Source organism: Equus przewalskii, chromosome 24 (assembly GCF_037783145.1).
Source record: "Equus przewalskii isolate Varuska chromosome 24, EquPr2, whole genome shotgun sequence".
Lineage (NCBI taxonomy): Eukaryota > Metazoa > Chordata > Mammalia > Perissodactyla > Equidae > Equus > Equus przewalskii.
Window position 1 is genome coordinate 417,211 of NC_091854.1, and position 13,953 is coordinate 431,163.

General features: G+C 35.8%; 1 protein-coding gene across 1 annotated transcript in view; it reads right to left on the reverse strand.

Moving 5' to 3' along the window:
* SLC30A7 (solute carrier family 30 member 7) overlaps positions 1-13,953 on the reverse strand; it is a 74,418-nt gene that overhangs the window by 59,952 nt on the left and 513 nt on the right. Inside the window, exons 2-3 of the mRNA XM_008518788.2 lie at positions 13,773-13,874; positions 246-359 (exon numbers count right to left, since the gene is read on the reverse strand). Coding sequence (XP_008517010.1) covers positions 246-359; positions 13,773-13,874 — 216 coding nt within the window. The remainder of the gene's footprint in view (positions 1-245; positions 360-13,772; positions 13,875-13,953) is intronic.

The following is a 13,953-nucleotide window of genomic DNA, read 5'->3' on the forward strand; positions in this document are numbered from 1 at the left end:
AGCAAAAGAACTTAGATGTAAAAAAAAAAGTACGGATTGTGGATTCCAATTATACACTGTTCAAAAACAGGTAAAACTAATCCATGGAGTTGGGGAGGTGTGTGAGAAGGAATGAGGAGGCATGAGGGGGTTTCAAAGGTTCAGTTACACAAAAGTGTTCTATTCAGGAAAATTCACTGAGCTTGAGATTTGTGTATTTTTCTGTACTTCTTATACTTCAATAAAAAGGTTTTAAAAAGTCTTACCCATAAGAGAAAGCATCATTATCTCTCCATTTTGAAATAACAGACGCTGCCAATCCAGCCAAAATGGCAGTGCTATCGAAAAACATGTGAAAAGAGTCCGAAATCAAGCCTAAGCTGGAAAAGAACAAAACACATTGGCATATTATAATAACCAAACAGTAGTCATCCTTCTCTAAAAATCTAAGATTCAGCCTCAACTCATCAGGAACTAGTCTTCTAAAAAGACAACATTGAAATACAATCTAGAAAAAGATATTAAGGATAATTTTTAAACATCTAAGAAGGAAATCCTCACACCCCTTGCCCAAGGAAAAGCCCAGCTGCTACTAAAAGAGGGGTAGAAACAAAGCCATCTGCTGCTGGGTGACGGGCAGGGATCTGTCACCCTCTGTCACTGGCAAAGGTCAGCTGCCACTGAAAGAAAAAGAAAAAGCAGCCATGTGCTACTGGGGGCAAGGCTGAACCAGCATGGGCCCCGGTTTATACGCTAATACAAGGCAAAGGTTGGCTGTTACTGGAAGAGGAGCAGGATATTTGCTCCTTCTCTTGATAGAAGGAGGCAGGGAGGGTGGGAGAAGGGGCAGACACATTAATAACACCCACTCGGACACTCAGGTACAAAGGGCCTGCTTGCTACTGAGGCTGCAACAGGAGAACAAATACCCACCTCCCTGCCCCCCTAACCAGAGCCTTGACTAAAGTGTTAAGACAACAGCAATCTACCACTGAGAGCCCAGGAAAAGCACAGAGAGAGATTCCCTTGTGGTGCAGGTGTGCAGGGCTTGCTGAAATTTCGCTGAGAGTGGAGCAAGAACACTGAAAAAACCCTCCAGTACTCCAAATAACATACTAAGAAAAGGTTGGTTGAAGCCACTGGAAAAATTTGAAGTCTATGGCTTATTGAAATTAACTAGCAATAACAAAACAGAAAACTCAGCTCAACTACTCACCAGATAGGTTCAAAACTCCCACACTAATGGCCTAACAGAAAGATACACGTGCACATTTCTGGGCATAAATACTACTAACCTTGGTCTCTATTATTCTTTTAAATATAATATCCAACGCTCAATAAATATTTATAAGACACATAACAGGATCAAGAAAAAATAAATAAATAGGACCCATTGTCAAGAACTAAAGTAGTCAACAAACTCAGAACCAAAAAGGCCCACAGGCTGGACTATTTATAGGAACTTTAAAACAAATATAATTAATGTGTTAAAAGATGTGGTATAAAGCTGGAGAAAATTCATGATCATATGGGGACTTTCCACAGAGACAGAAACTATAAAAGAATCAAATGGAAATGATAAAAACTTTTTAAAAAGTCATAATGTTGAAGATAAAGAATAACATACACGGGCTTCTGAACACACAACACAGAGAGAAAGAATCAGTTAGGTCAAAAGAAATTATCCAAAGTAAAACACGAAGAAGAAAAGCAGTGAAAAAAAAATAAACCAGAGCATCCAAAACCTCTCAGAGTATCAAACAGACTAAAATGCATGTATTTGGATTCTCAGTAATGGAGAAGAAAGAAAGAACACGGTAGAAAAAGTATTTAAAGAGAAAATGTTTGAGAGTTTTCCAAAATTAATCAAAGAAAACAAACCACATATTCAAAAAGCTTAATGAATCCCATGCAGGGAAAAAACCCTACACACCTCACAAATTACTAAACACTAAAGAGAAAGAGGAAATCTTGAAAACTGCCAGAAAAAAAAAATGGATAAGGAAGAACAAAGATAAGATTAACAGCATATTTTTCATCAGAAAACACTCAAGGCAGAATGCAATAGAGCAATGTCTTTCAAGTATTGAAAGACAACAACAGTATCAACCTAAAATTCTTTATCCAGCAAAATAACTTTCAAAAATGAAAGCAAAATAGACTTTTTCAGACAACCAAAGCTGAGAATTCATTACTAGCAGATCTCTTAAAAGAATAAGTTCTTCAAGCAGGAATATGATACCAGATGGAAACTTAGATTTGTAGAAGGAAATACAAATCACTGAAAATGATAAATATGTGGGTAAATATAAAAAATAATTTCTTACTTTTAATATCTTTAAAAGATCATTGATAATAGAAAAAGAAGAGGAAAAATCAACAAACCACAAGTTGGTTCTTTGAAATTATCAAACAGAATTCACAACCTTTAACTAGACTGATGAAGAAAAAAGAGAAAAGACTCAAATTACTTTAATCAGGAGTGAAAGAGAGACATTACTATTGACTTTACAGAAATAAGAAAGATTATAAGGAAATACTATGAACAACTATAGGCCAACAAATTAGATAGATGAAATAGACAAATTCCTAAAAACAATCTAGCAAAACTGACCCCACAAAAATCTGAATTTATAGGGGCTGGCCCCGTGGCCGAGTGGTTAAGTTCGCGCGCTCCGCTGCAGGCGGCCCAGTGTTTCGTTAGTTCGAATCCTGGGCGCGGACATGGCACTGCTCATCAAACCACGCTGAGGCAGCGTCCCACATGCCACAACTAGAAGGACCCACAACGAAGAATACACAGCTATGTACCGGGGGGCTTTGGGGAGAAAAAGGAAAAAATAAAAAATCTTAAAAAAAAAAAAATCTGAATTTATAACAAGAAAATAGATTGAATTAATAATTTTAAAACTTCCAACAAAGACAAGCCGAGGCCCATATGGCTTCACTGGTAAATCCTACCAAACACTTAAAGAACCATAAACATAAATCCCTTACAAACTCTTCCAAAAAACAGAAGATGAAAGAATACTTCCCAGCTCACTGCATAAAACCAATATTACCCTGATACCAAAATCAGATAAGAGACACTGCAAGAAAAGAAACTATAAACCACTATCTTTTGCAAACATACACAAACAAATCTTTAGGAAAATACTAGCAAATCAAATTCAGCAATATATAAAAAAATAAGTATACACCATGACCAAGTGGGATTTATCCCAACAATGCAAGGTTGATTTAATATATGAAAATCAATCAATACGATACATCATATCAATAGAATAAAGGACAAAAACCACATGATGATCTCAATATATTCAGAAAAGCATTTGACAAAATGCAACACCCCCTTCATGATAAAAACACTCAACAAACTTGAAACAGAGGGAACCTCCTCAACTAACAAATGGCATCTACAAAAAAGCCACAGCTAACATCAGCCTCATTAATAGCCAAAGACTGAATGCTTTCCCCTCAGATCAGGTACAAGATATGGATGTCCCTCCTCATCACTTCTATTTAACATTGTACTGGAGGGTCTAACAAGGGCAATTAGGCAGGAAATGGAATAAAAGGCACCCAGATTGAAAGGGAAGGAGTAAAACTATTTGCGGATGATATGATCTTGTACATACAAAATCTTAAGGACTCTACTAAAAAACTATTAGAACTAATTTGGCAAGGTTGCAGGATACCAGATCACGATAAAAAATGAATTGTATTCCTATGCAGTAGTGATGAACAAAAATGAAATTTAAAAAAAAATTCCATTTATAAAAGCATCAAAAAGAATACTTAGGAATAAATTACAAAAAAAGTGCAAAACTTTGCAGTCTACAAAATATTGTTGAAAAAATTAAAGAAGATGTAACTAGATGGAAAGACATACATGTTTATGGACCAGAAGGCAATATTATTAAGATTGCAATACTTTCCCAATTAATCTACAGATTCAACTTACTTCCTATCAAAATCCCAGCTGACTTCTTTGGAGAAATTGACAAGCTGATCTTAAAATTCATATGGAAAAGCAAGTGACTTGGAACAGCCAAAATAATATTGAAAAATAAAAGCAAAGTTGGAGGACTCACACTGCCCAATTTCAAAACTTATTACAGAGCTAAAGTTATCAAAACAGTGTGGTACTGGCATAAGGACAAACATATGGATCAATGGAATAGAATTTAGTGTAGAAATAAACCCTCACATTTATGATCAATTGATTTTTGACAAGTATGCCAAAACAGTTCAAAGGTGGAGAGAAAAGGGTTTTCAACAAATGGTGCTGATACAACTGGATATCCATCCACATGCAAAAAATTCATTTTTGACCCTTACTTCACACCATACACAAAAATTAACCCAAAATGGATTAAAGACCTAAATATAAAAGCTAAAATATTCATGTTCTTGGGTCAGGCAACGGTTTCTCACATACTATACCAAAAGCAAAAGCAACACAAGAAAAAACTGACAACACAGACTGGACATTATTGAAATTTTGAAACTTTTGTGCTTCAAAGGATACTATCAAGAAAGTAAAAAGACAATGCACAGGTAGGAGAAAATATCTGCCAATCATGTATCTGACAAGGGGCTTGTATCCAGAATACATGCAGAACTCTTAAAACTCTCCAGTAAGATAAATAACTATTTCTTAAATTAACAAAAGGATCTGAATAGACGTTTCTCCAAAGAAGACATACAAATGGCCACCAAGCACATGAAACAATACTCAACATCATTAACCGCATTGCAGGGAAATGCAAATCAAAACCACAATGAGAAACAACTTCACACTTACTATGATGGCTATAATCAAAAAGACTGATAATAACCAGCGTTGGTGAGGATGCGGAGAAACTGGAATTCTCACACACTGCTGGAATATTATTTGGCAATAAAAATATATGAAATACTGATATATATGGAACATGGATCATCCCTGAAAACATAATGCTAAGTGAAATCAACCGGTCACAAAGTATCATATACTATATAATCCCATTTATACAAAATGTCCAGAATAGGCAAATACATAGAGACAGAAAGTAGATTAGAGACTGTCTAGAATTGGGGCACATCAGGGGATGAGGGAACAGTAGGGTGACAGCTACAGGTGCAAGGTTTCCTTCTGGGGTCATAAAAATGTCCTAAAATTGATTGTTGTGATGGTTTTACAACTCTGGGCATACTAACAGCCACAGCCATTCAATTGAATACCTTAAATAGGTGGACTGTATGGTATGTGAATTATATCTCAATTAAGATATTTTTTTGAAAAAGATAACTGGTTGAGGTCAGCAAGTTAGGCCCACAGGCCAAATCCGGGCCACCATCCATGTTTGTAAATAGTTTTATTGGAACACAGTTATGCTCTACTGTCTTTAGTTGCTTCTGCACTACAACAACAGAGTAGAGAAGTTGTAACACACACTTTATGGCCTTTAAAGCCAAAAATATTTACTATCTGCTGTTTATGGAAACAGTTTGCTAACCGCTGGTATAAAGCAAAAATATAAACATTGTACCAGGAGGTTTATAACATGGAAAAGTAAAATGAATGACAATAATAGCACACAGAATAGAAGAAGGACATGGAAGTGTATTACAGTAAGATTCTTCTTACAAGATACATTATTCGTGCTAAGTTAAAGATTTATATTATACATGCTAGACCAACCACCAAAAAAAGCCACTAAAGAGGGGCAGAAAATCCTTAGGCATAGGATCCTGCACCAATACAAAGCAGATGTTCTGCTACCACTGGAGAAGAAGCAGGAAATCACTCCCGCCCAAGACCATCCCCACACATAAGGCAGAGTTTGGCTGTTGCGGGAGGAGGAGTAAAAATGTTGAAAAAATCATACCTTCGAGGCCCAGGCTCACAGGGCCTGCCCAAAACTGAGTCTAGGTCAAATTAATGAATGCCTCTCTGCCCTCAACACAAACCTAACACTAAGTAACAAGCAATAGCAGTCTACAGCTTGGGACTGGAGGTGGGGTGGGGTGGGTGATGAGCACAAAGAGCGAGCTTCTGTGACACATGCAAATGAAGAATACAAAAGCAAAAGACCTAACCAACTAACGGGCTGACAGAAGAGGCAGGCCTATTTCTAATCATAAATACCATTACCTCAATATCTACTGCTCCTTACTGACAATGTCCAGCCTTTGACCAAAAGTTTCAAAATACACAAAAAAGAACAAGAAAAATAACTCATTGTGAAGAAATAAAGCAGCCAATAGAACGAAACCAAGATATCGGCCCAGATATTGGAACTAGCAAACTCTAATTAATAGGTTAAGGGACCTATGGAAAAGGTGGACAAAATGCATGAATCAATGGGAAATTTCAGCAGAGAAATGGAAAACATAAAAAAAAAAGGATTAAATGGAATGCCAGGAACAAAAACAAGTTATCAATGATGAAGAATTCTTCCAGTTGGCTTATCAGCATACTGGACACAGCTGAGGAAGGAAATCAGTGAACTTGAAGATAGGTCAATAGAAATATTCTGAAAGTAAGCAGTCCAGCAGCTCCATCTTTAATAACAGTAAGTATCAGAATAGGCATGAGCACTACTTCTGAAGTCAGAGTACCTGGATTCAAATGCTGGATCCACCATTTACTAGTTCTCTAACTGTTAAGTTGCTTAACTATTTTGTACCTCAATTTAGCCATCACTTAAATGGGGCCAAAGTAAAAAGTGTCCTAAATGTTATAATAATTGATCTGAATTATTATATGTGAAACACTTATCACAGTGCTTGCTACATTAAAGCCACATCAATAGTCCTATCACTATTATCATTAAATTACTATATTTTATTAATTATCAGTATCTTATAATTTCTATTGTTCTCAGCATGACCCATAGCTCTTAATATTTGGCTAGCTGCTGGAGCTTTCATCAATTATAAATGCTAAAAACTAAAAGTCAAAAACACTCTTCACCTAAGTAGAAAATGCAGTTTTTAAATTTACTCATAATTTGGAATAATTATAAAATTGGAAACTGAAATAAAACACATTATTCCCTCACACAAAAAAGTACAATAATTTATAAATCTCTCTCAAATCATTATAAAGCACTTTGGAAAATGTCTTAAATTTTACCATGAACCTTGTATATTTTATTCAAATACAGATGCATACGATGGTTTAAGTACTCTCTGTACTCATCTGATACCCAACACAAAGCAGAATGAGAATGAGTGAATAAATGAAAATGATGAATGAGAAAACTGACACCTGAGGAGGACAAGGTAAGGGTCTTGTTATTCATGCAATTCTCTCAGATTTGTTATTTTAAGATTTTTCTTTGGATAGTTAGATTACCCTAAAACTACACACTTGGACCTTAATAGCTATATAACACCGGAAATAGTAATTCCACTTTATTTTGAGGTATAAAAGACCCATTTGAATAATATCTCTACACTGTGTTTTAAAATCACTAATAAAGACACTTCATGATTTTGTTTCTTATTCTCTAACAAAGGACTAAGATGGTGAGTTACTTTTGAAATTTGGTTTCAGAAAACTCACTCTCTATTCTGGTAAAATGATATTAGTTGTGTTGTAGTAAAACTGACAATCAGAATTTTTACCCATCCTGTCTTGATTTTATGGAATTTTAAACCTAAATTTAAGTCAATTTCAGTAACTACATTAGTCTACATATTTAGTAGGTTTATTTTTTCCTCTCTATACACAGTTTTTAATGTTTTTATTTATTTTAAGGGTTTTATTGTGTATGTGACTTTTATTTTAAATGGCCATAAATTAGCTGTAGAAGAAGGCAGGCTATTCATGCTAAATAAATATAAATAAAAAAATATTTACTGATTTACTGATCTACACTATATTTAGTAAAACCTGTTATGGGTCGAATTACGTCCTTCTCAAAATTTGTAAGTTGAAGTCTTACATCTCCAGTCTCAGAACGTGACCTTATTTGGAAATAGTGTCACTGCAGACAATATTTGTTAAAATTAGGTAATTAAGGTAGGCTTTAATCCAATGATTGCTTTCGTTATAAAAAGGAGAAATCTGGAAACAGATAGGCACACAGGGAGACCACCAAGTGAAGATACGGCAGAGACAAGAGGATGCTTCTACAAGTTAGGGAACTTGAAAGACAGCCAGCAAAGCGACCGAAGCAAAGCATGAACGGAGTCTTCCTCATAACCCTCAGAAGGAACCGAGCCTGCCAACACCTTGATCTCAGATTTTTAGCCTCCAGAATTATAGGACAGTAAATTTCTGCGAAGTCACCCAGTTTCTGGTACTTTGTTACAGCAGCGCTAGAAAATTAACACACACTATCTTTCTCACAATAAATTTATTTTATATGCCTTCAATGGACACCAACCATCGCCTTAACAGGGGAAAAAATGATAACACTCTTTTGTATACTACAGCAATCAAGTTCCCTTTTAAAGAGGTTATATGCATAACAATTTTAATACTCAGCAAAATGAGATTTTAAGGAAATTTAATTTTCATCAAAATGTTATTTATTTTTAGTATATCATAACATATGATTCTACCTGAAAAAACTGCTACCTCTTCCAAGGTGGAAGAACATCCTGTTCTCTTAAAGCACTGCAATATGAGATCTTTTCACTGAAACCTGGTAGTTATGGTTTGAGAATTATGCAGCTGCACCTACTAGGCAAATTCATGTGAAAAACAGTCTACTTCTAGTTTGCTGCTCACCCATCATATATCAAAATACTGCTCAAGAGAAATGTCGATTTATTGTTCATCTTCAATATCAGGAAATGTTTCTGACTATGAATTATTTTTAAAACTATATGGTATAAATTTCCTTTTAAAATAGAAGTAGCATAAAGAATATTTAAGGTTATATGATTTACACACCAAATGTAACTTGATAAAGAAAAATTAGTTGCTAAAAGCAGCATACTTGTTTCGGGCTCCTATCTTTAAGTACTGCCTGTTTCTCTAAAACGTATTTTTAAACTTTTTTTTTTTTTTGAGTAAGACTAGCCCTGAGCTAACTGCTGCCAATCCTCCTCTTTTTGCTGAGGAAAACTGGCCCTGAGCTAACATCCGTGCCCATCTTCCTCCACTTTATATGTGAGATGCCCACCACAGCATGGCTTGCCAAGCGGTGCCATGTCCGCACCCAGGATCCAAACCAGCAAACCCCGGGCCGCCAAAGCGAAACATGCACACTTAACCACTGTGCCACCGGGTTGGCCCCTAAACTTTCTTTTTAAGTGACTACTTTCTAAAGATATTTTAACATGGAAAACTTCTTAAGATATAAAAGAGAAACCTGATCAGTGAAGCATAATATAATAAATGTGAACAGAACATTTGGCAAAAAAAAACTTTTGAAAAGGATTTTATTTAAAGTCTACTGGAGGCAAAAACAAAGAAAGAGAGAAAGAGTACCTATAAATTCAGACTTAAGAGACCTATCAACCAAATGCTATAGATCTTGTTTGGATTAGATCTTGTTTGGATTGTGATTTGTAAAACCAACTTTAAAAAGAATTTATGAGACAATAAGGGACATCTGAATACTCACTAACAGGACATTTGATGTTAATAAATTATTAATTTTTATAGGTGAGAATGGCATCGGGTTATATTAAAAGGGGGGCTCATCTTTTGGAGACTCATACTGAAGTAATTATGAAAGAAATTATATAATATCTATTATCTGTGTTAAAACAATCCAATGGTGGGAGAGGTATAAGAGGTGAAAAGAAATAAGCCACCTGTTGATAAATGTTAAAGCTGAGTGATGGCGACACAAGGTCCATTAAAATCTCTACTTTTACATATGTTTAAAACTTTCCATAATAAAAATTTTAAAAGGCCTATTGGTAACCAAGCTAACAGTATACTTATAATGGTTGTTAAACATTAATTCAAAAATAGGGGATCATCAAGATAGGTTTCCATGAGATGGAAAGGGGAAAAGAAACTATTAACTATCAGTTTCTTAGCAAGAAATTAGAAAATTCTTAGAATCCTGACATTTGTATAAATAAACTAATGAGAGTTACAGTGAAAAACCCACCACTCTACCACATTCCATTATATAATCCCTTACTTAAAAAAATTCTCAGCAAAACAGAATATTTATCTACGTTTTTAATGTGAAAAATAAAACCAGAGGAATGCCAAAGTGATCACCATAGCTGGTAAGCAATGTCTTTCGAGAAGGGACAAGCTGATGAAAGACTAAGATATATAAAAGTTTTAATTCTACAGAAAATATGTGACTAATGGAAGCATTTTTCTTTACCAAGGAATTACTTTACAAACATACACTATGACACATTATAGAGAAGTACAACCAAACCAATGTCCGGGATGGCCTAAAACATTTCTTGAACAAATATTTACTTTGCTAACACAAAGACATCCACCTTCAGAGTTAGATGCGTTTCCTCTATGTCTAAAGGAAAAATGGTTGCAACAGCTTTGGTAAAAAACTATTACTGAAATTAAATTTTTTACCAGACAGTGATGCAAACATAAAACAGAAGAGCATAAAAACAAAGGAAATTATATTAAGATACTAGAAAAAAGTCACGGGGGCGGGGGGGGGGGAGGGGGGGCGTGACCTTGAATGACAGGTGCTTCTAGGCTCTGATGCTATTCTTAGAAGTTAAAAACTCCCTGGGCCTCAGTCTTCCATCTATGAAGTTGGACTAGCTCCTCTCTCTCTCTAGTGCCACTTCCTGAGACAACAGTATCCACATATTCACTTTCTTCCTCAGGAAAGAATCCTTGACTTTCAGCAGAATACCCGGTTGACTGGAACAAAGACAGCTGCCATTAGGCATGACCCTGCGATAAAGGTTTAGCCACTGAATATGTGACAGTGTTGTGTGCTAGTGTCCAGATAAATCTCCTTCAAAGACACTGTACACTTTTTATCTTTTTTTCTCTCCATTCTGGACATTCTGCTGCTAGATATGGCTGGAACTCTAACAGCCATCTTGGAAATAAAGTGTTATCTTGTTTAAGCCATCATTATTTTGGGTTTTTTCTGTAACTTGAAAAAGAACCTAATCCTAGATGGTACAAAATCACATTCTTATATTACCACAGGATGAAATAATTACTCAACAATAAATAAATGAAAATAAAATGCTAGAAGGAAAAGAACCCTCAAAGGAAAGATCATATATGGTATTCCTACTTTCCTACTAACTTCTAATAATAAGAGAAAGGAAGAGTTTAATGTTTTTCCCCCCAACAGGGGTAGTCAGCATGTTTAGTGTAGGTAGATTAATTCCACACATTCACTTCATTCTTCCACTCAGTAAATATGTATTAAGCACACTAAGCGCCATGTACTCAAGTGCCTGAATAAGACAGAAAAGATCCAGACTTTAATAAAGTTTACGTTCTGGTGGAAAGGTAAAAGGCAGTGGATATTTAATGGGGTAAAAATACACAAAGAGCTTCGGTTTCTTCCACTGATGACACATTCTCACCATCAAAAATATAAATCAACTGTAAGGTCTCCCTTTAAAATGAAGCCTCTGGACAAGAAATAAAACTAGTTAACATGTGTTGCAACTAGATCAATTGTTTCTATGAATGTCTGTCAAGAGAGAGTATGTTTATTCATCTTTTATTCCCATAATGGAAAAAAATTCTTGACATTTCATGTTCATAACCTCTTAAAACTTAACTTTTACAAAATGAAAATGAACACAGAAATGACTCATATAAACAAGTTTTAGTGAGAAATTTACTCAAGGAACTTAAAATCTAATTGAACCTTCAAAAACAGAGATAATCTAGTCATACAAAGAAAATGTTGATCAGTCAACAAGGGGGACTAAAAATCGTGCTGTTTAAACAAGACACAAAAAAAACAGATTACGAAAAGGCCCAAGCAATCCACTGATAAAAATTAATATTGGGGAATAAGTGGTTGTGGACATGGAGGTTAACATAATGATGAATACCTGCTAAAGGATCTAGGCATAACAGACACTAATTCACATTTCAAACTGGAAGATCTAACACCACAATCAAAGAAAGTAAATTGGAGGAGAAGAGAGCCTAAGGTCAGAAGAACAAGCTACCTAACAGCAGAAGAACAAGTCATGTACCACTGATGTTTTCCTTGCGTACCGATGAATATTGACAAATGGCTTGGAAAACAGTGGTTTTAGAAATTTCCCCAACAGATCTCTACAAATCAAAAGAATTACTATATATCTAACTTTCCATTAAAGAGGGGGTTTAGGCACTTCAAATATGAATTCCTTGAACAAGATATTTCACATAGTAATTTATGCAATGGAAGGCCAGAGGGAAATACAATGTAATATAAAGGGACTGTAGCAAAACTGCACATATGCAAACGAAGATATAGTCTTGACACAGTCAGCACATATGCCACATATGGCATAATTTTGGAAAAGAAAAATATAAATATTGCATATTTATAATAAAATATGATTATTTCAATACAAATTAAGACAATAAAGTGCTTTTAACATGCACAATACACTGAAGGGTGTTCATATTACAGGATAAATATATCTGATTCCCGAAAGATTCAAAATGGTTATTACACATATTGAGATTTTTATTCAATATGCCTTTTACACCCAAGTGGTGACTAAACCAACAAACTTCATAATCTGCCAAGTATTTTTGATAAAGTTGAACTGACATTTGAATTGAAAAGAAGTCCACTTTCTCATATAAAAATATACATGTCACAAAAACTGGTGATATCATCTAACGTCATTGTTCAATCTCAACAGAGATAAAGATCAAAGACAGCAATTCTCCCTGAAAATGGACCTTAAAGGAAAGAGACTAAGACTACTTAATTAATAGAAAATAAAGCATAAAGGGCATAGGTTCTTAACCCTGGGGTCCAAGATCTATTTCAAGGAACCCAAGAAAACCCCGCAGTTTTTCTACAGAATTTTGAGTGTTGGCTTTTATCAGATTCTCAAATGAATATGAGATTTGAAGACAAATCAGTACACCTAGACAGGTGATGATCTTACTGTTAGTTGAACAATTTTACAAGACCTTAAGTTATTCAACAGCAAATACCTAAACAATAGTACTTCATCTCCACAAAGTTACACTAGATTCAATCTCTTCCCAAAGTAGTTTAAAACAAAAACCCCAAAGGTGACACGAAAAACCATCAACTCAAGAAATCTAAGCTTTTAGAAAACAATATGGGATTTTCTACTGCAGTCAAAACCAGAGGACAATCATAAGACAGTTTCTGCATAAAATTAAAGAGAGAAGAGAATGACAAATATTTCTCCGGATATCCCCTTTATAAACCTCTTCCCCATTCCAAGACCTAATAACAAACTAAGCAGAACATCTCAGATATTCCCTCTTGGAATCTTAAGGGTGAAATCCAAATGCCACTCCCCCACAGAGAGGCAGGGAACAGATTTCTCCCAATTCCAACAAAGTGGTAAAGCTAAAGTTACAAACGAAAGACTTTCTCCATCTGCCAGACTGAGGAGGGGACTTGTTACTCTTCGTTTGACGGAGCAGGGGGCGGGAGGGAGGAGGCAGGGATCCAAATCTGAACTGCTGCACGTGATGTGCCCCGGATCTTAAGAAATGTATCCATCCAAGCCAGATTGGTGTGGATATGAGAAAGCAACTCGGCAGCAGAGGTGGTGGCAAAGGCAAGACCTGAAGCTCCCGGTGAGGCGCTACGTGGCACTAAGCAAACAGTTCTTCGTCTCCCCCACCCCCTGCTTCCGCCCCAACCCTTTTCCCCTTTGGTTACCAGTTGCTCCAGATGCCGTAGAGTAGTTCAACAAAAGCGAAAGAGAGGTTCAGGCACAGGAAGAAAAACAGGTTCCGGGACGTCTTGTCCGACAGGATAGACCTGGGCACACAAGTGGGGAAGAGCCACGAGAGTCAAAAGGGTGCCAGGACGCGGAGACTGGGTCCCCCTTTCACGAACC